At 35.8% G+C, this 22,371-nt stretch overlaps 2 protein-coding genes and 1 long non-coding RNA gene across 4 annotated transcripts; 1 reads left to right on the forward strand and 2 right to left on the reverse strand.

Annotated features, from left to right (window-relative positions):
- Positions 1–529: 529 nt before the first annotated feature.
- Positions 530–1,311, forward strand: LOC111368042. The gene is made up of 3 exons (XR_002697941.1): positions 530–624; positions 776–912; positions 1,086–1,311. It is a non-coding gene; the product is annotated as an uncharacterized LOC111368042 (long non-coding RNA).
- Positions 1,312–1,438: 127 nt separating this feature from the next.
- On the reverse strand, positions 1,439–5,668 carry LOC111368041 (potassium transporter 25-like). Its single transcript, XM_022989205.1, has 10 exons — positions 5,269–5,668; positions 4,753–4,978; positions 4,429–4,668; positions 4,263–4,316; positions 4,091–4,141; positions 3,641–3,901; positions 3,492–3,544; positions 3,295–3,415; positions 2,950–3,204; positions 1,439–2,623 (listed from the first exon to the last, which is right to left on the reverse strand). Exons 1-10 carry the CDS (start codon positions 5,311–5,313, stop codon positions 1,542–1,544), a joined length of 2,388 nt encoding a protein of 795 aa, XP_022844973.1. The 5' UTR covers positions 5,314–5,668; the 3' UTR covers positions 1,439–1,541.
- A 1,711-nt stretch (positions 5,669–7,379) lies between these two features.
- LOC111368044 (protein transport protein Sec24-like At4g32640) lies at positions 7,380–22,310 on the reverse strand. Of its 2 annotated transcripts, XM_022989207.1 has the most exons (26): positions 22,152–22,310; positions 21,979–22,036; positions 20,947–21,893; positions 19,590–19,799; positions 19,295–19,369; positions 19,033–19,131; positions 17,234–17,345; positions 16,706–16,833; positions 15,475–15,594; positions 14,012–14,092; positions 13,424–13,501; positions 13,097–13,189; positions 12,497–12,551; positions 12,342–12,418; positions 12,034–12,105; positions 11,843–11,926; positions 11,490–11,609; positions 11,292–11,360; positions 10,268–10,345; positions 10,007–10,145; positions 9,540–9,704; positions 9,049–9,194; positions 8,790–8,969; positions 8,376–8,464; positions 8,230–8,261; positions 7,380–7,891 (listed from the first exon to the last, which is right to left on the reverse strand). In XM_022989207.1, the coding sequence occupies exons 3-26, from the start codon at positions 21,790–21,792 to the stop codon at positions 7,785–7,787; spliced, it is 3,255 nt and encodes a 1,084-aa protein (XP_022844975.1). In that variant the 5' UTR covers positions 21,793–21,893; positions 21,979–22,036; positions 22,152–22,310; the 3' UTR covers positions 7,380–7,784. The 2 variants fall into 2 exon arrangements, with proteins under 2 accessions (XP_022844975.1, XP_022844974.1); XM_022989206.1 differs by having other exon boundaries at positions 12,342–12,551.
- Between the last annotated feature and the right edge of the window lie 61 nt (positions 22,311–22,371).

A 22,371-nucleotide genomic window follows, 5' to 3' on the forward strand; every position in this document is an offset into this window, starting at 1 on the left:
GGTCTGAAACCTCCCTTCCAAATGTCAAAACCCTAATTAGTTGCTAATAATGGAAAACCCAACTTCTCGTCTAACTATGACAAGCTATAAAAAGTTCTGAGACAACATCTCGTTCCTTCTCCAAGAAATTGCCTGACTTGCATGAAAATATTAAGCCCCGTTTTGCCCTTATTAAATTTCATTCCATTACATTTTATTTTTTTCTCTTAATCTTACATAAAATAATATTATATGTAAATCGAAAATCTTTCATTTTTTTTCAACCATTCATTTTTTGAAAAAATACTATTCCACCCATTTCCATTTCCAGAAAATGGGGGCCAAACGGGGGCTAAACTAGTTAAGGCTGGCGGAAATCAATGTGGACAGGACATTTAAAAGCCAAACCTTAACTTGATCACAATCTTAGTTAAGAATTGGAGAACAAGAATCAAATTTTTTATTCATGTTTTCGATCGTGAAGCAACTTAAAGAGGAGAAAATCATCTCATATGACATTTATATGCATCCATATTCCCTTTGCAGCTGTGTTTAGGAGACAACGAAGATATTGATCATTCAGTGGCAGATGATACCAAACTGAACTCATCTGTGGCTAACCGACCTGATTTGGATCAGTTCATGGTACAATTATGGGTTTTTTGACACTCTTTTTAAGTAGTAAATATTGTCTATTCTTATCTAGTAGCACTGTATAACAATTATTGTATAGAAACCGTTGCACATTTTTAGACCATCCAAAGATTCTTTTATGAGTTACAAAATCTTTATGCAGGAAGCATACTGCATGACCCTGAACAAGCTCAAAGAAGCAATTAAAGAACCACAACAAGAATCCATGGCATTCATAGAAAGTATGCATTCTCAACTCAAAGAACTAATGGAAGACCCTTCATCCTCCGCTTTATCTCCGTAAGTTGACACGAAGCATATACTTGGTACCGTTAAAGACATAGAAAAATTAAACTTGAGGTCCTATTCGTTATACTTTCCACGCATATCCAATAATTTATATGTTTCATAAAAAACGTAGTAAAAGTTAATTTTTGTTTTTTATTTATTTTGAATCCCCCCCCAAATTACAGGAGCCAGGGTAAGCTGACTTGAAATGAGAACGGATTTAGAGACACGGTCCTGGAATGCTATAAATTATAGATCGAACCTCGACCGACTGGTTGAAAAATAGATTTATTCATCTTTTCCAACAATGAATGTAAAATTATCTAGCTAGTAGGTATTACTAATGTGAACATATTTTTCAGTCATTTAGTAAACTATAATTTCCAGGTAGCTAGCTAGTTAGATGCTTCAACACATTCATTCATTCTTTTACATCGCAATCGCATGCACGCATAGCGGGCCCCATTAGTCAGGGCTAGTTCAGACGATCTGTAATCTTGCGACGTCTAGCACATTTTGATACATGTAGATTATATAGTAGCCAGACGTAATTACACAGTTAAATATTATTAATGCCTGTGTCCAACGTTGTAACTTTAGCAGCAGTAACTATAGTATACATCCCGTAAAAAAACCAGTTTTTATAATGTATAAACTGTACCAACCTCTAAAAGGGCTGCATGAGGGATGTTCAGTGCAACTGGAGGCTCTCTGCAATTTTTGTCTAGAAAAACATAAGACGTTATAAGAAATTTCTTGAAGAAATTTGAGCCCTTTCTTGCTGATAAATGTGAATGTCCCAAAAAATAAGCTGTGCCACTTTCCCGTGCGTCGATGATTTCTTGAAGTTCTTGTCGTACACTAATGCGCATTTTCGGGCTTTTCGGAGGAAGCAAAAATCGAACTTTTTTCTTTTTAACAGGAGAATGAGTAATTTCTGATGATGCATTACTATCCAGTAAATTCCTTCGGGACCCATTTTCCGACAAGGTTTGAATATCTTCGGTCGAACTGCTTTCTTCAGTCACGGCTATTAATGCACATCCATCCTCCATTGGACTATCTAAAATCATCATCTTTCCTTCCGGTGAAGTCATTGATTCCAAATCATATTCTTCCCTACCGATGAATTCTCCAATCGAACTAATGATGTGATCCTCAAAATCATCTGTATCTCTAACATTATCGCGGTATCCATAACGCACAATGCATCTATAGACCCTGTATTCCTTCGGGCCGACCCGTCCTACGAGGTATCGCTGGCTTTGGGGGATGCAGGGCACGGGTAAGGACTTGAAAGAGACGAGAATCAACACTTGATGAAACGCTGGGAGATTTGTAATGAAATGGGTGAAGAAAGCCGGGATTCCTGTCACGACGTCTGAGTAGATGAAGCCAATGCCTGGCACTCTAGAAACACCTAGACCGGGATTATAATCCGTTAGCCACTCGACTGATACCTTGTTCTCTATATCGAATTCGTATTTCTTTAGGGTACCATAGTGCCAAGAAACCATAATCGTCATGAAAAGCAACAATAAGATCGTTAAACACCAAGCCCCACGGAAGAAGTTTAACAAACTTGTGGACAGATACATGGCTTCAATAGCACCGAAGAATAGCAGAAAACATGCTGATATTAACAAACTCTTCTCCCAGTACAGTGCAATCACAAGCGACATTAGACTAGTCGTTACTAGCATTCCACAAGTAATAGCCAAACCTGTCATAGAATTGAATAAAATTGAATTAGACATGACCGATAAGAAACTTGATTCAATGCCTGTTTGGCATGGCTTTGAAGAAGGAGCTTTTATGCCTGTTTGGAGATTATTTTAGAAGTGTTTTGTCTGATTAAAAAAGTCAGCTTTCAAAGCTGGTCCAAGTTGGCTTCACTAGGAAGCTCTTCTAGAAAAGCAGAAGCTATCCCAATCAAGCCCTCAATATCCACCAAAATCCCTTTTAGCTAGAGTACTCGTATTTGCGAAATTTCTGATCAGTATGTCTGATTTTTGAGTTACACAACGAACATCCTAGAGTGATATGTACCTGTTGCTTTTCCAATTGACGATATGTCATGAAAACCAATGGTGACTGCTAAGCTGAGGGCCATGAACACCCAATTCGCATCAGGAACATAAACCTGTCCGCGTACGTTCTCTGATGTGTGGACAACTTCTACTCTGGGAAAACAATCGAGGGCTTGACACTGATTTATGATGGAAAATCCCGCCGTAATCGTTGCTTGACTTCCCACAGCAGAAGCAAACAGCGACAACACTGTAAAGACGTGCTGAAGAGCTTCTGAAAATCCCATGTGTTCCAAAAATAAGAACCAAGAGTTTACACGTGAGGAAACCATCATAGAAGAAAATAATAGAAGAGAAAACTTACTATTCGGGATAGATTCCCTGAGATGAAAAACATCATCAGTACCCAAGTTTTTGGAGATAAACGCAGTTTGGCCGGCATAAGTTAAAATAAGGACTGGATATATTAGGCAGACAAACGTGATCTGCATTGAAGAAAAAAATCGTAAATGAACTATTTTACTTTTTATATTCTCTAAATCAAATGTAATTCATCTATACCTTGATAGATTTCTTCGAAAAATGTCCTAGATCAGCAAACATTGCCTCCGACCCTGAAAATCAATTTTCTAAGAGTAAAAATGATTATAGATAAAAATTCTATTATAGCAAGCGTGATGCACTACTACTTATAAGCGTACAGAACTAACCTGCAATGCACAAGACAACGCTGCTTAGTAGCTTCCAGTGTCTAAGGTTAATTTTCTTCATGAACCTCAACATGTATATTGGGGAAATCGCATGGATGATTTCATGATCCCAATGAATAATATTATATAGACCTGACCCACACATGAAGAAAATCCATACGATGACAATTGGGGCAAACATGCAACCAATTTTGTTGGTCCCGTAGTGTTGCAAAGTGAAGAGGCAAACCAATATGGCACACGCTACAGGAGTTGGTACATCTGATAATAGCATTTTGAAGAAATCAAGATCTCTAATGAAGTACTAAAAGTAAATTTTCCAATCCAATAAGCACAAAAAGGTAGACTTATAATAGTCAGTCCAACCTCAGAATGCTATCACAGAATAAAATCTATTAAGTTCACTAAAATCAATATATGCCTTGTTTAAGTTCAGATAAAAGAACTTACATTTCTTCAACAACTCCGCAGCATGGTGTTTTGTTTTATCAGAAGAGAAAACTGGTAAAAAAGGCAAGCTAAGTTTTAGTCTGTACATGTTATCACTAAAAGTTCTGTACAAATAAAAAATCACTATTTTTTTTTTTTTCCATTTTTTGGGTCCAAATACATGCAAACTCACATTTCTTTGTAATCATTCCCAGTGATCTTCCAAGACCTTTTGCTGCCGACAGCACTGAAGGGATGAAACAACAGAGTTAGTTGCATAATCTTGTCAAATAGGGTTTATTAACTATAGTAACTACATAAATCAATCAATTCAAATAGAAATAGATAAACGGGCGAACCAGAAATAGCCGGGGTAAGAACTGTGTCGCTAATTATCATGCAAGCACCAAGCAAAGCCAAGAACAGCAGTAAATAATGACTGCTTTTATGTTTTTCAATGGCCTTTCTAGCTTTAGATTCCTGTTTTTCCTTACGACTTTCTTCCTCGTGATGCACAATTTTCCCGGAATTTTTATTACACGGAAGCAGCCCAACTTTGACGTGCCTGCAAAGCAGCGAGTACAATGAAAATGTACCACCTGCAAAAGTCCATGAAATTATGAGTTTCAATATACACTACATTAGAGTCGATCCTTTATCTTAAGGGTTATCAAGATCGTTACCCTCTCCATCGTCATCCGCTCTCATTACAATGAAGGCATACTTCAGTAAGGGGATAATAGTTAAAGTCCAGAACACAAACGAAAAGAGTTCATGCATCTCCTCACGCGATTCAATATCCTTCGGATCAATTGATCCAAATACGTACAAGGGAGCGGTGCTCAACCGACCATATACCACTCCAAGGCTTTGAAATGATAAAACGAGTGTACGCGTCCATGTCTCTTTCTGAAGATTTTCAGGTTAAACAGAAATTTGACTTGAACAACAAAATCCGAACAGCTTGATAAAGAAATATAAGAACATACAATGGTCCAAAATGACTGATTATACATCATCCAATAATACAAACAACTCAAACAATATTGTTATCTAAGGAAATTTTTTTCCATACCTATTGGATCGTTTGNAAACACAGAAGCTGGTAAATAGTTTCTGAATCGGATCGAAAAGATCAATGTAATTTACATTTTTATATAAGTGAAAAATAAGTATAGAAAAGGGTGAAATAAACTTACCTTAAATTCATAAGACATTGAAACTGGACCAAGTGCTGGATCCATTACTCAGAAGACAAGAAAAAATGGGTTCAGACAAGTAGAAATAAGTCGAGACAGTATTAATCCAACTTTGTAAGCAGGACAAAGCTTCAGGCCTGCAAGAATTTTTCACAAACGTTGAAGCCTAGGAATTTCAGAAGGACAAAAACAAAGGGAAAGATCTGGACCACTAAGGAAGAGAGAGGAGAGAGGGGGTATATATATATATGTATAATGTATCTATATGCATGTGCATATAAAAGGATTTGAATGCACAAACAATTTTGTGTTCAATTTATTGGGACCGAGAAACGGAAACCTATCCGACATATGCAGTAGGGTGTGGAGAGTGATTCGATGCTTACAGATGGCTTTCCGTTTCAGCTACACAGTTGGAAATGGTTTTATAATTCATTTTTCTTCCTAAGCTGACTGACTACCTATTATCTAATAAAATAATAGTACACGTGAATTAAAAAAAAAAATTTTAAATTTTAAGCTCTCATTTCATTCTCATTTTTTAGCCACAAAAATAAAAAATATGACCGTTATTCATCATATCAAACTACCATATTTGATTTTCTATCTCTTGTGTAGGTTCCGTAACGATTATATTTTTCATTTTCATTTTTACAAAAATTGGTATCAAACAGGGCCTAATCTTACATTCTTCAAAAAATTATTTTTTCTTCCATTATAATGTGAAATAATGAGGGCCAAACATGTGCTAACTATTTTTTCTTCCCAAAAAAAAAATAATAAATTTGTGGGTTGTGGGCCCCATGTGGTGTGAGGATAATTGACATAAAGTTAGGATATATTCCATTGGTATCCCAAACGTTTCGTGTGTATGGCATCTATATCCTCAACCTACTATTTGCTACAAACACGTCCCCAGCTAGCAGAACACGTAGAAATGGCAATGGGGACAAGGTAGCCCTCCCAATCTCTCAACCGCCAGAGATTTTCAGAAGACGGTAGGAAATGCGACAAGAACCATGTTTTCTGTCCGTCACAAATTGGGCAAGGGTAGGGTATTTTTTATCTCAAAGAAAAAGTTTATCTTAATGGTAGAAACATAATGTGATACTTGCAACGCGGTGTTAGGAATGAATTAAAACAAGAGAATATATTTAACGAACACTAAGGATTTTTATCCAATTTGTATGTTTAAACAAAAAGTGTAAGTCATTGTTTGGTTGGTTTGGAACAAAGAAATCTTTATTGAACAAGTTTATAGTTTGAATTTGACATCACGAGTTATGTAGCTATTTAACATTCAGGACATGACATGACTACCACAATTTGAGTGCATTTAATTGTCAATATTTTTTTATGAAAAATGTATATTTGACCCAAATTCCTATTTTTTGCTGCTTGACTGACCTTTTTTTTCATGATCATATTTTTCTCAAAATCAAAGAAACTATTTCTTTATGGGGAGTAAAATTTTATTTTCTAGAAAATTCACTCTTTCTTTCTCTCTCTCATCTATCCTATCCTACGATAAAAAAGGGACAAATATAATATTTTCTAAATTAAAAATTAAATCAACAACGCACATTTAATTGACTATTTCCATGCAAATAAGTTCTAAGCAATTGAATTACCTAAAAATTATTTTCTTTCCATACAAATTTCATACTTTCAATCAAATGCACCCTTATTTTCAAAATTAGCAACCATCACATGATTAGTTGGCACATTACCATAAATGTAAGACACTGCTTTCAACTTTTAAAGTTCACATAAGATAACAATGTTTAAGAGACACAGAACAACTAAGATCAAGGAAAAATGAAGCTCTAAATTAAATAAGATAACCTAATTGACTTAGTAACCAAAAATAAAATTAACCCATCCTTTCCTCACCCCATCTCTAGTGGACACGAAATATAATATCACTGCTAATGTGACAACATGTGGCTTTGTCACATAGCCGATGAGGGTAAAAGCCACATTAGCTGTGAACATTATAATCTCCTACCCACTATGGATAAGAGATTAGTTCTGCCTTTCCCATTCTTCAAACAAATATCACACATCATCAACAAATTAGAATTTATGTCCTACACATTAAATATCACATATAGCCCAAAACCAACGTTAGTACTGTGCCATACAAAACAAAATTTTGTCCACTTACAATATTATCCGTCCACAACCAAAGTGTCAACCGAAGTGTCGTCGACTATGGATTTCAATCTTAAATCACACAATTAAAATGAATGAAATACGACAGATATGAATCTAAAACACAAATAAAAACATTCTTTGTAATTTATTACTGACATTCACCTAAGCATGGGAACCTTCAAAACTACTATAACCTCTAATAAAGTCTTGATTCACTGCTCTTCACCACAAACTAACAAGTGAAAGCTCCTTAGAATGCAGATTAACATGCAATTTCAGATTCTTGGATCTTGAATCCATGTGCATCCCTTCTCTAAAAATAATAAAACTAGTAAACGAAACAGAAGAAGTGTGTATCTTCAAGCCATTTTACTTTGAATCTGCCTATGGATATGCACTAGAAATTCAACATATGAAAGCCCACTTGGAGTCTTGTCCTCTACCATGTACGAGAAAAACAACATCCCTGCAAAAATTAAACAATAAAAAAAAATTAAAAATAAATAAATAAATAAATAATGATAATAATAAAGAAAAACGTATGTAAAACGATACAGCTAAGCATACACAAACCGATTTGTCCTATCAAATTTTATTCATATAATACTCTCATGCTGGCCAAATTTCAATAACCCCTAAAGTCCTCCATTCACACTGCAGAACACTTCCATGCTCGTCTCATTATGTCAATTTCTGTGTTTGTTTCACATCTTTGCCCCCCCCCCCCCCAACCCCCCACAAAAAGGAGACATGGAGATATCATTGGGTGCTATGTGGTGCTAGGGGGTTGTATAATTCACTAACCTGATGGATCCCCTTTTCTGCACAATTTTACGCTGTAAGGAGAAGAAAGAAACAATATTAGAAGAGAAAGTTGCCACAATTATATAACCAAAATTTTAATTCAATAAAGACGGCAACGTAATGCATTTGCATAGAGGAATTTATACCGTAGGTAGGAACATCTCTGTCGCCTTATCTCATTTACAACATAATTCAGCTTCTTCGACAATGGATTGTCATATTGCTGCAGTACATACTGAAAAGGTACAAGACTGTTAAGGTGGAGACACTAGTTGAAGTTTTCAGCACAAATAATGCATAACAATATGTATGCAATCCCATTCCAGAAACGTTGGCAAGTACAGAGTCTAAACTTGGAACCGGAATCAGAAGTTCTAACTAGAAGAATATTTACAACATTTATTTTTAAAATACTCTTGTGGTTGATATGTTGTGGACAATACTCTTGTGGTTGATATGTCGTGGACAACTTAGCGGGCAACGTACATATACATATACATACATGAAGGTTCAGATCACAATCAACAAATAAGAATTACAAAAACACCATGTAGAATTACCTGATTAGGGACTTCTTCAACTGAAGAAATGCCAAACAACTTATGCAAAATATCCGGATTGACAGAATTGCCAACATAAATTAAACAATCTTCGCCATTCTCAAGGAGATATATTCCTTCATCAGAAATGTCCTCACTGGAAAGTGGGACAGGAGGAGGAATCGGGGAATCATCCAACTCCTGGCAGTTCAGTATGAAGGTATTAGAGGAAGGAGCATACTAATTACAATTCAATATCATAATACGGAAAGATGCATACCTTCTCATCAAGATCATGGATGGTTATCATCCTGGGGTAAACCAATGGGATTGCCAAAGTAGCAGACAAAGGGGAAACATAATTAATCCAATAGGACCTATCATCGACTCTTCCATCAGCTCGCAATCCACTGCTTTTGAGTAAAGCTGGAAAACGTAGAAGGAACTAAATAAACATAAAATTGGAAAAAGCGTCCTACTCTTTCACTCAATTTTTTTAATCCTCAAAATTAGATTAAGAAGGTGGTATTAATGAACTGTAGTGATTTTCATCTGATGAACATCACAATGATAATAATATTTTGTTCCAATGTTCATAATAATAAGAGAAATTTCAATGAAGTAGCAATTGCATGACCATATGCAAAATCAGGACACAATGACTTGGGAGGTGAAACCTCATTAGCTAATACAGTAAGTTATTTGATAGGGGCCACTCCAGTTAAGAGCAAGACTTAAAGAGCTGAAAGGCATGACATGTATAAAGCATACCGAGTGTGTATAGAGGCAATAGTTTAAGTGCCTCAGGAAGAATGAGTTGTCCAGAAGATGACGCTGTAGCGCAAAATTTGCGATAAGAGTGCAGAATGTTGATGCAAACATTTGTTGCTTGCTCCCTGGCCTGTGTAAGTGGAGCTGAGGGAATTTCACCAGCCACTGTCACGTGAGAAAATCAGAAAGCAGAATCAGTATGTAATCAAAAAAGTAGAAATCAATGATAGAATTTGTTTATAATTGGACAAAAAGCAACTACAGGAGGCAGGGAAATAGAGGGGTGGGGTGAGGAAGAGCAGAGGCTAAGCTTCGCACAAGGGACTATTTTCAATAAAAACACACATTATGCCAAAATCATTACTATTTAGATGCATAAACATAATAAAGAGACGAAATCTGCTGTAAATTCTTAACTTTAAGAAATTTAAGGACAAAATTAACAAGGCACGTGCCCAGCAAACTACCTTGCTTCAGGACACAAGCAAATTGGGTATCTAAATCCGCAGAGCGAAACAGATTACTCAGCATTGTGGTGCATGGAAGGGACAAAGTTGAAACCCGGATTCTTCTTTGCCCATATACAGTGGTGTAGAGAAGAGCACACTAGACAACACGAGCATACCAAGTGATCAGACGATCAGTCGTATCTTCAACAAAAAGAGAGAAAAATATCACAGAACTAAGAGTTCCAAGTAAAACACTTTATGCAAAGAATTGAGATTGACCTGAAAAGCACATTCTGATCCTTCCTGCAATTTATCGTCATGTTTTAAGGTTACCATTATTGTTTTGTCGCAGTCAATCTGCAAAAGTAAAGTCCTAGTTGAAGGCGAAACAGGTCCATGCCATTATAGAATCACAAATCAAAATAAAGTTTAAGTACTAGGTGCAACAACAGTAACAAACAAAGACCTTCCCGTTAAATTTCTGTCAACCATTACAACTAAAAGCTTAAACTATTAGAGAGAGGCCACGTGTATTCATTTAAATTGTGTCTTCAACACGCCCCCCACATGCAAGTCGAGTTCATTTTACTCATCAAAGGCCCAGCACATGCACACCTTTTAATAAATAGGTGACGGCAATACTTGAAGCCTGGTCTTGATTACTAATACAATCCCAATACAATAAGTAGCATCATATGCAGTATGTCTTTTGCGTGGCTCTAATACCATGTTAACCATCACATCTAAAAAACTTGAGTTGTTAAAAAGGGGACATATGATTCATTTAAATTCTCTCTACAAAAATTTGGGTTAAGGACAAATGTGAAACCACCAAGAAAATTAAAAAGAAGGAATTGTAATTGCAACAATGAAACAATCTAAACATTATGAGTACTGTTTTTCTTATCTTAGCAATCATTCCAACCAAAGGACTTGAAAGTTTATCTTAAATATACTAGAGATGTTTCTCTCAGTAATAGAAAATAGTGGAAATGCCACTTGTAGACTAAAATGGATGCAGAAAGACTATGTCGGCTTCAGAGGATGCATATAAGAATGAAAAACTGATACTTCAGAACTTTGCGAACATCATGTATTCGGTGATCAGTTGGCAACTGTGACATTAGATAATTGATATAGGTTATTAACTAAAGCCTGAATATGGTCTAGTAAATACAAGATCAAAAATGGTTTTTTGTAATCAAATTCTTCTAATTTTCGAACCGTGTCAAGATCTCGCACATCATTAATAAACACCAGAATAGGTATCTAGTAATGTAGAGAGAGAGAGAGAGAGACGTACGGCAGGTAGATCAACATCTGTTGGAATGCGTTTACAGAAGTTCCCAAAGTATTCCTGAACTTGAATACCCTAACAAGAAAAATATGAATTTTAACTTATTGTACCGCCTGTCAAACATTGAACTGTTCTCTTCCCATGAATAGAAATATTATCAGCATAGATGACAAGCTAAGAAAAATCAGACTATAAAAAACACACCTGGCTGCATCTAACTCGCATCACTGCCTCAAAGCCTTGAGGCCTCGTGACATTCCACCGAAGATCATTGTAAAGCTTAGCAGGATCAGACAGAGCAGAGAAAGGGTAATAATAATATACCTGGAGAAAAAGTTAAAACTTCTGAAATCAGACCTCAAAATCAATGTCTGAAACACGAAAAGATATTCGATATGATAATGAAACTAGGATGTGTATGACTGAAAAATGGTTCGAGGAAAAAACATTTCAAGCTAAATTCTTAACATTGAGATAACGGATGATACGACTACAAAATAAGGAGTTAAGTTACATAATTCTATATTGACTAAGAAAACAATTAATTCAATCATTACCTGGCCTCCTGTAGTTTTTGTGACAACAGAGATGGAAGCGATATCTACGTATGTTTGCGTTGTGATGAACAAGTCAACACATACCTGAAAGTGTTGAAATAGTAAATGGCAAGGACACAAAGTAGTGGTTATAAATCTGAAGAAACGGCAATGTCAAAATCTAGGTAACATCAGCTATTGTTTAACTTTACCTGGTATTCAGCAAATTCAATGGCCATTGTTTTTAGAGTTTTATCTGCCGGTTGGAGTAATTTCTGAGCCTCCTGAAATCCAATGATGAATACAATTCTATTTATTGAAGATAATAAATTCGACTTCATACTTGTTTCTAGCAAATGAAGTTCACAAATCACCATGGATTATGCAAAACATAGATTATCGCATACTCGTATATTAAACAATACAAACTATTGACAGATTGAGTTGAACCACAAACCATAAACTACACTAAAGAACAAAAGGAAGATAAAAAAGTAAACTGTAGATAAAGCATCCATACCTTTTCGCCTGCTGATTTATTGCTTCTTCCTTCAGCTTCTCTAGCAGAAAGGGATCCAATGCCAATTGACGACAAGACTGTAACATCACAAACAGTCAGCACATTCTTTCTACAACTACACATCATCAATAAGTAAAACATATTTGGAATGTTACCAGATTGGAAAACTAGGAGTTTGCCGCCAGAACCTTTCATCGCCAAGAAAGCAGCCTGAAGTGCAAAACGAAAAGCATAAAATATTTATGTAAATATATCGATTTAAATTGATTGAGAACATACAATATGAAAGATCATACCCAAGTGTAGTGAAGTCATATAATTAAAGAAAATTCCTTATGATAACTGACAGGTGCCACACTGAAGATTTTTTGTGATCGATACAAGGTAAAGCAGGCAACTACTTCACAGGAGCGTGTTTAATATGTTATATTCAAGATTCCATCGGATAAATTCCTACATGAGGTGATCTGCCAATAGCAATTTCCAATTTATTTGTAACTAGACCTCACAATTATTTGGCCAAAATGGAATTTAGAGAGAGACCATTCTTCATCATAAGAAGTCACTAAAATTTTTGAATAAGATGCACTTATTACTTATTGTTTCTTATCCACAAACTAAATTCTCTACGATGAAGTCTTCGCAACTGAAAGTGTAAACGGAATTACTTGAAAATTTTTATTAACAAGATATTTGACAACCAAAACATTAGTGTATAATGTAAGTGAAATGGAAATGACATTAAATTCCTGTACCTTTATTGCCGCACCAAAAGCCGAATCAGTCGTTCTATTGTTCTGAAACATAGTTGGGATGCTTTCCAGCAAAAGCTCTAAATGTTGTCGACACTGCAGTTGGCAATCATTTCGAAAAATTTTAACATCTATGAAAAAATTAATAACTCAACACTGACCCTCCTTAGCTTCCCCAAACATACATAAGGAAAAGCACGAGAAAATAAGCAAAATAGGGAAGGAGTTTGGAAAATAGCAATTGATACAAAACTGAAAGTCAAATATTTGTAAAAAAAGTAAAACTATCCATTAAAAAGAGATGATACGCGATGATGGATGGTAACCAACCTCAGAAAGTTGAACGATAACGTCACTTTGGAGAGGAGTATAGACATCTTGTACATCAGGGACTATAAGCATCAATGGCTGCAATCAAACAGAAGCATAATATCAAAGCAAGCATTCCCTGCAACATCGACTGTGACTGACACAGCTAATGCCAACTTTATTTTGATTGCAAGATAAGGTGATAAAACATAATACAGGGATTTTGTATCAGGAACAGTAAGCATGTGTTTGGCCCCCCATTCTTTCCAATTTTTTCAATATCATTTTCATTTGTGGTCCCCAGGTTTGACACGGTTGCTTCTTTCTAACCAAGATGGCTACCATTTTTTGACTTTTCCATGTAGTGGTCCACATATAATTCACCCAATTTTCCAAACGTGCCCTTGACATGTTATTATAGGTAATGGTGTCAACAGACTTGGCTAGGTGAGGGTAAATAAGTCCAACCAATTTCCAACGGTCCAATAAAGGCAAATTAAAGCCTGACAAAGAAGGTTAAAAATTTTGAATAACGTAGCCGATAATAAGCATATAATGGCTGAAGAAAATTTAAAATATTTATAAGAACCAAACAAATGATAATCCAACCTGTTGTAATGCACGTTTTAGGTTGTAAAAATGGATGCTTGAGTCAAATGTAGCAATGCCCACCATCGTCCGAGGACCCTCCTGCAAGAAAAAGATCATCAATTTCAAAAATGATTAAGCTTTCTCTATCTTGGAAAACGTATCTAGTGTCTCCAATTACACATGCACTCCTTCATTCCTTTGTATGTTTTTCCCATTTCAAGAATTCGGGAAAAAAATACCCCTTTTTTCCCCCCCAAGGAACAGCAAACAATGACAATAAATTGGAATTTAGTTATTTCAAGATAAGAAAAGCAAGAATGGAGTTCTTAGATGGTTTCTTGGGATGAGTTGATTGAATTCATAGATGACCTACAGATGCAGTGTGTTGGAATAATTGATTATACCAATGTTGGACTAATTGGCAATAGATTTGTATTCTCCATAAAGAAGATAAAAAAACCTTTATTGTTTGTGCTGTATATTTTTATAATAATACTATCTAACACCAGTCTAGGTGGCTACACTTTATAGGTTCAATTAAATAAGTCATGTGACTTCGCATTTAAATGAATCTATTATTTAATGTCATGTAATTGTCACCTAAACTGACGCATAACACCAATAGTGATGAATAACATTACTCATATTTTTAATGGGTAGGTGATAGCTGCTATATTTATTAGATTAGTTGAAATGGGGTAGAATAAATAGCCCGTCTTTCTGTTGAAGGAAAAGTAGTTCTCTCCTCGGAAAATCTACAGAGTAATTTCGAGGTGTATTACTTCATGTTATGTCCTAAATAAAGAACAATGAGAATATTAGCAAATCCAAAAGGAAGATTTAAAAGATATTTATTAAAGAAGAAAAAGAAATGAAAGTAATGTCAGGAAATTCTCCAATGAAAAGAAGGTAAGACAACAACACATATTAACACAAATCGTTCCCAAAAAACAGCAGGAAGTTGGAGATAGAAGGAGCAATTCAAAGAAAGCTTGCATAATACAGTTATTTGGAACTCAAAGGAAAAAAGGTAAAAGCATCCTATTAAGGCACTCATGTTTTCATTTCCTGTATGTCAACAAACAATAAACCCCCCTAATTGACCTTTTCTATGACCAAAACTTTCAACAAATTTTTACCGAAACTTCTGTCAAGAACAGCCTCCAAAAGCTGTTAAATGATTCTGTAGCTCTTGCAAAGTAGACCTTATACAAAAACAACGTCAACCAAACAATTTATATGGCACTAAGAGCAGACAACAACAAATTAAGCATCTTCTAAATGATCAAAAGAAGGCATTAGAGCAGTCTCCTCTCAGGATAATTACCTACATTACCAGTACTAAGCTCAAGACTTCAAAATCTATATACCCAGCAAATGAAAACAATATAAAATTAAATCAATCAAAATATCGGCCAACTGGATAATGGAGGGTACTCGAATCAAATATCTCCAAGTGAAGATACCAATTACGAACTTACAGGAAGATCATCTATAACTTGGTTGATTGCACTGCAAGCTGCTGCAGTTGCACCAGTCTGTATGGAATTCATGGATACATCAATAAGAAAGAAAAATACAGCCGGCATTGGTTCTCGCACCTGAAATAAGTAATACGTTCAGAAATTATCAAGTGGCAAACAAATGCAAATGAAAACTTGCAGAATGCTTGCATCATAAACAGGAGTTAGAATCGAATATAACTCCCGACAGCAAAGTGCTTGAATAGCAACTAGGGCCCAAAGAAAGACTTTCCAATGTAAAAGATCTTGTCGACCATAAATATAGTATACTTTTAAGACTTGGATTTCCATCTTAAAAGATCAACCTTATTAAGAGGAGTAATCCAAAATCTTATAAGTTGGTCTATTTTTCATCTTATACAATGTGGAATTATATCCTTAACATGCCCCAACAAAATGGTGGCTAATTTATGCAAACCAAACTTGAGATCTGTATGCTCATTTATGAGTTTTAATCGGATTGAATCGCTCGTTGAAACTTAATGGGCTCTAATACCATATTAAAACTTGAGGTTCCATCTTAAAAGGTCAACTTTATTAAGAAAAATAGCCCAAAACCTTATAAGTTGGTTTACATTTTCATCTTATATGATGTAGGATCATATCCCTTAACATATACCATTTGAAAGGATTGAGGCAAGCTCTCAAAGATTTTTTATTATTTTATTTTTTGAGTAAAAGCACTTCATAGAAAACTTTTTTGAGTGTTCCATCATATTCCTAAGATGCTCCAGCAATGACTTATAGAAATAATTTAAGTAGTGTGACTTTTAAAACTGTTCAAAATAGTCAGATTCTAAGAGAATATATTGCTTAAATAGTATCATGGAAAAGGTTTTGATAGTTATAATTGCAAAACATCTAAATTCACCATACGCCCTTCCTGATAAGTCATTTAAAGAGGCTTCTAATAAAAGACTTCCAAATGCTGTGGCAAAAGAAGACCTTTAAATCTCAAAACTCACAAACAAAATTCTGATACAAAGCTAAGTTATGCCAAACTGAAATTGAAGTTACCACCAAATGATCAGTCTCATTGAAGTGATTATTTTTCAGTATCAAACTAGCTTCCTGGGCAGAGTGTACGACTCTATTCAATTAATAGCATTATCCCCAACGTTATAGTGTCACTGACTTTATCACCAATGAAGTACCAAATCGAATTTAGGTCAACCAAAATGTCACTAACCATGTATTCCTTGGTAGCAACAAATTCAACAGTTCCTCTGCATAGCTCAGGTCTTTCATCAGCATCTCTACGCCTACCGTCTGGACCTAAGTTGCAGTGATAGTCACGTGGAGTTTCATCTGTAAATCCTGTAAAATAAATGGTAAGAAGTGAAGGCATATAGTTTGACAAAATGAATGTAGTATGCGACTACCAATTATAATGTTAGCAAGGCATATGCCTAAAATATACAAAAAAAATTGTAATAACTACAAAACTTTACTCCATGCAATCCTTCAACAAACAACTGAGAATATAGCTAAAGGGTCATAGGAATTCAATATACTAGTGCTTTGGTTATTATACAACATGAAAAATCATTCCTATTCAGCTCCATATATTTCTGAGTTTCAAACTATGGAAAGACAAATAAGGCAACCCTTGGAAAATTGAATCTAATTGATTAGTAAGATGAAAATTTTGAAGAAAGCATAAATGGTAAACCAATAAATTATTACAGTGACATTGGGAAAAAACTGTTATTCTTACCACACAGGTTACAAATGAAACGCCTGCCTTGATCAATAAACTTCATGAAAGGATTTATGTAACCTTTACAACGAGAACATCGAACAGGACCACTTTCCCCAAAATCCACAACCTGAGGCATAGGAGCACAAATCACTAAGAAAAGTCCCAACGGAACCAATGACTCAACAATGAAATGGGGACAGAAAATGTAAAAGATGAATAAATTATGAAAACATGCCAAATGTAAATGTGAAACACTTTAAGACATAAATCAAGTGCTTGAAATAAGGATAAGCAGTCTATCAGAAATCACCGGCCAACCACCACATTGGATCTGATTTAAGACCAACAGCTTTTTTCAGTTCAAGTCGACTGTCTCACGTCATATAACATAATGACTATGATCATCATTAAGGATGGCAATTTAAACCGTCAAAACCGAAAATCATGGTTAACCGAATTGAATGAGGCAAAAAAAAAAAAAAAAATCGAACCAATGGTACAATGGGGCAGATATGGTATTTGATTTTAACGAATCAGTTCGGGGCAGTGCGGGTATGGTATTTACACAGTCACCCCGAACCGAACCGATTACCCGTTAAATTTATTTTTTTCCACCTAAATAGCAATCAAATGCAAAACATGTATAAAAATAAATCTAGTTTGGAAAAATCCACAAGGGCCTTTTTTCTTCCTTTGCAGTTACACATGATGGTTATCAACTCGCTCTTGAAGCAAACTCAATCAATAATTTCAATTACAAAAAAATTTATTCTTTTACGATAAATTTGATCATTTGATTAGTTTTAGGTATCTGGAATGGCTTGAATTTAGGTATACATAGTCTTTGCTTTTCTTGATTTGTCATCAATAACCTAGACATCGCCCTTGGTACCATAAATCGTCGCCTTCTTATATATATACCCTCTATTGACCCTTTGTACAATTTTGATCTAGTAAGTGATCAACAACGCAAATTGTTTGAAATGCTCCAATATAATTCACTCGACTATCGGTTAATAACCATCATGTGTGGCTTTTTTTCATAAATTGTTTTTTTCAATTCGACGACTGGGCGTATGAAAAAAAATTTATTTTCATGGCTATTAACCGTCCCGAACCGAGCCAAATCAAGATATGAACCGAACCGAAACCGACTTATGTGGTTATGGTGCATTTATGGTATGACAAAAAAATTGGCGGTTCGGTGATGATTTTGACCGAACCGACTCCGAACTGAACCGTTGCCAACCCTAATCATCATGCTTGCCAAATTTCAAGTAGACATGCCTGAATAGTGGGATCTATCAGTGAAGAGGCATCCATTTATGCATAGCATCTTTGATGCTAATAGGAACAAGAAAGAATATTCACAAACAACAGAGATCATAAAAATTTATCCACCTGTCCAATCTTGATATTCACGAGATGTGCCTTTTCTCACAAGTACAACGTTCAACCAATCTCTTTAGTCATTACAGAAAAAAAGTTTTAGAAAGAGCATATGTTTAGATCAAATAAGAATAACTACAACGACCAGATAACAGAGCAAGCAACAAAGATACCTTCTGACAAACAGTGGAGTGTCAAATTATGGATAGCAAGAACAAATAATCGAAGTGTATACAACTATGACTGGTTAACAAATAATCAGAGTGCATACAACTATGACTGATTATCTTTGATATAATGTCATGTTGTTAATGAATGCAAACTTCTTCATACAACCAATTAAGCAAAATAATCTCTCATTTTTGCCATTTAAACAGAAGCAGATATAAAAGATAACATGTAGGAAACAAAATTTCAAGCATTACTTGGATAGGCTCCTCAGATGGATGGGGAAGAGCTAAAGGCTGGACCAACAAGGCCAACTGCATTGAAGATGTTGATAAAACGTCTACGGTGCATGGAATCTATAACAAACAAAAGCCTAAATCAATATTAGCATTAAAATTGTTAATATAAAGAATTCAATAGCATGTAAGAAAGAGTGAAAGCAGAATTTAAGAGAAAATGAAAATTAATGTTTACGTAAAGATTTTAGAAGTATTAATAACATGAAATTAGATACATGACCTGATTAATAGTACATCTCATGTGACGAGGACTGCAATTCCCAGTATCTTTGATGATGTAATCACTTGTTGCAGGCTTCACAAGAAATAGAAATAAAGAACTTTTATTATGGTAAAACTTGTGACGTGATTGATGAATTCTTCTCTAACACTCAACAGTTCATGAATTTGCATCACAAAAACAAATTTGAAACTATAACCAAAGTGCACGTAATTCAATAAATAAAACATAGAACACGACATAAAACAAATATCAAGTGATCCATTCCTTCTCTGATAATAGCACAAGTAATTACCGGAGGGGGGTTTGCCTGATTTCCCTGGCGGGTCTCATGTATAATCACAGAGGAACTTCTAATCGGGCGAGGAATTTGATTGGGATCAATTTTCGACTGTCCTGTATGACTCAAAGACATAGATTGATTAGGAAGTTGCACTGGGGCTGGCGGCATTCCGTACATCCTTTGCTGTTGGATAGGACCAGGGACTGGAGGTTGTGGAGCCACCTATACAGGAAACCAAGTTTAAAATGTATATTTAAAGAAATGCAAGCTTAGTTCTATTTTGCCAATTGAAGAGATTATTTTAGAGCTGCATCATCACTGAACTGTCCCAGTTTAAGAAACAAATAGAATGCTGCATGGACCTAAATTCATTCACTACATCCTTCTTATCACCTGTTCAAATGTGAAATCATCAATGTCATCCAAGAGATACACTTTATGTGATTAAAAATGGACCTTTGTCATTTAGTTGGAATATCTCATAGGTGCAAGAGAAAATATAAGTTCTCCAAAGCCCAGGTCATCTAGCCAAATATAGTTCTCAGTTTGGAAAAGTTGTTAGCCACTCATATAGTGTTAAAACATGATGTGATCTAAAAAAGAAGATTCTATAAATTACAACTTCAGTGATTACAAGGAAATAGTAGAATTATTGGTCATCATCTTCTTCCCTGATTCTATTTAAGTTCTCAACTAAAAAAATAAAATAAAACTTGAGATTAAGTTCCAGAGCAGTAATATTCTCTTCTCCAAAATCAGAACTTTTTTCCAGTTTTTAGGATTTAATCATGTTTAAAAATAAATAAATAATTAAAAATAAACCCAAAAAACAGAGGCTAATAAAAGAGCTTAAAAAATAAAAATGAAGGAGTGCACATCTTAACTGCCCTCAGATTTAGTGAGGCATAAGCCTTGACAAACGGCATTCAAAAGGTAAGCTTTGGGGCACTTAAACCTCGCCTGATGCGCACCTCAAGACAAGTTATGAAACAATATGACCACTTTTTAAAGTTAGAACCATATCCTAGCTTGTTTTAGTACCTATCCGATGTTTATAGTTACAAGTACACATATCTTTAAGATAATTGCTTACATACATGTCAGGGGCAAGCATTTGGCAAATAGTCCATGTCAACAAAGCATAATCCTGTTAATAAATCATCTCCAACTGGCCAAGACGGAGATCCATTCTAATCTTACTAAATGGTAAAGGGAGTCAACATGACAAATAATGAATTCATCAAAAAAATAATAATAATAACAATAACAATAATAATAACTTTATAAGTAATAACAAGACATAAGTAGTTAAAAAAGGAATTTCTCAAAAACAAAGTTAAATGAGAAGACAACATGAATAGGCTGTAACCTGCCCTGGCTGTAGTGGCCATGTTTGCATCCCATAAGGAGAGCCTGAAGGTTGATGCATGCTTTGAGTTGGTGCTGAAAATGGCAATGGACCTGGAGGAGGTGGTATGTTTTGTTGTGGGGCTGAAAATGGTGGGGCAGGTTGTCCTGTGAAAGGTGATGCACCAGCAGGTGGACTCCCAAAGTTTGGACGCATTTGTAGAGGCTGAGCAGATGACCCAGAAGACGTCAATGTTGGCAACTGCGGAGGTCCAACTGGCAGTTGTGATGTACCACCCATGGCAGGAGGGAAATGTGGCCCACCTTGCATTGGCAATGAAGAGAATGCACTCGGTCCATTATTAACTGGGCCAGAAGTGCTCATCTGAGGCGTCACTGGAGGACCTGATGTCGGAGGGGCGGAAGTAAAAGGTCGAGGACGTGCACCTGGTCCTGTTAATGGAGCTGCACCAGGAGGCGGGGGAACAGCAGGACCACCAGTAGAAGATGCCAGTGCCACAGGAGGGGGAGTTCTCATAGTGAACGAGGGAGGAGGCTGAGATACAAATGGTGGGCCGGTGAACATAGTAGATGCCACGTTCGGAGGCAATGTAGCTTGTGGAGCACCGCTAGGAAGCACGCCACCACCCCTGGGAAAAACACCTGGTGGGGGTGTGCGCGGTCGGCTTCCTGCAAAAGGTGGGGGCTGTTGACCAGGTGGTGAAGCATTAGGAGGTCTTGGGGCACCACTACGAGGATTATTTGATTGCTGCTGATTAATTTGTAAATTTTGCATATTACTAGCAAGTGAATTAGTGTTGTAGTTAGGGGGAAAATTCCCTGGCCTCGGTCCCCCTGGAGTTGCCATCAATCCAATTAATCAAAAGCTTATATATTCAAAAATACGGATACTACAACCAAACCTCCCTTTTAACGAATTCCACCCAGTTCATCCAATCCGATCCGAATCTATCAATCCAACCCAAAAAGGAAAATAAATTAAAAAATTATTTTTTCCGTAAAAATGAAAGTAAATCGCCGATTAAAATCGAACCTTAATAATAGATGCCCAAATTCCAGTCCGTCAACAAACAAACAATCCAGCGGTTTCCCTATCATGTTTCAATCAGAACACACAAAATTGAACACAACAGTCGGATCCAACAATTCAACAAAAACAGAACAAAATTTGTGCTTTTAACAAGAGAAACAGAGAATCAAAAGTACCTTAATCTTATGCTTTTGAGGGGGTTTATAATATAAACACGATCGACACGACGCGTAGATAGACGGATAGATTGAAGCAAAACTGAGGTATAAGTACAGGTGAAGTGAGATTTAGAATTTGTGAATTATTACAGAAATTGTTTTTTCCTTCACCTGTTCTGCTTTTACGTATGTGTAGCAAATGGGGTTGGACGGATGACGTGTCGGCACGTGATCACAT

This window comes from Olea europaea, chromosome 18 (genome assembly GCF_002742605.1).
Source record: "Olea europaea var. sylvestris chromosome 18, O_europaea_v1, whole genome shotgun sequence".
Taxonomy (NCBI): domain Eukaryota; kingdom Viridiplantae; phylum Streptophyta; class Magnoliopsida; order Lamiales; family Oleaceae; genus Olea; species Olea europaea.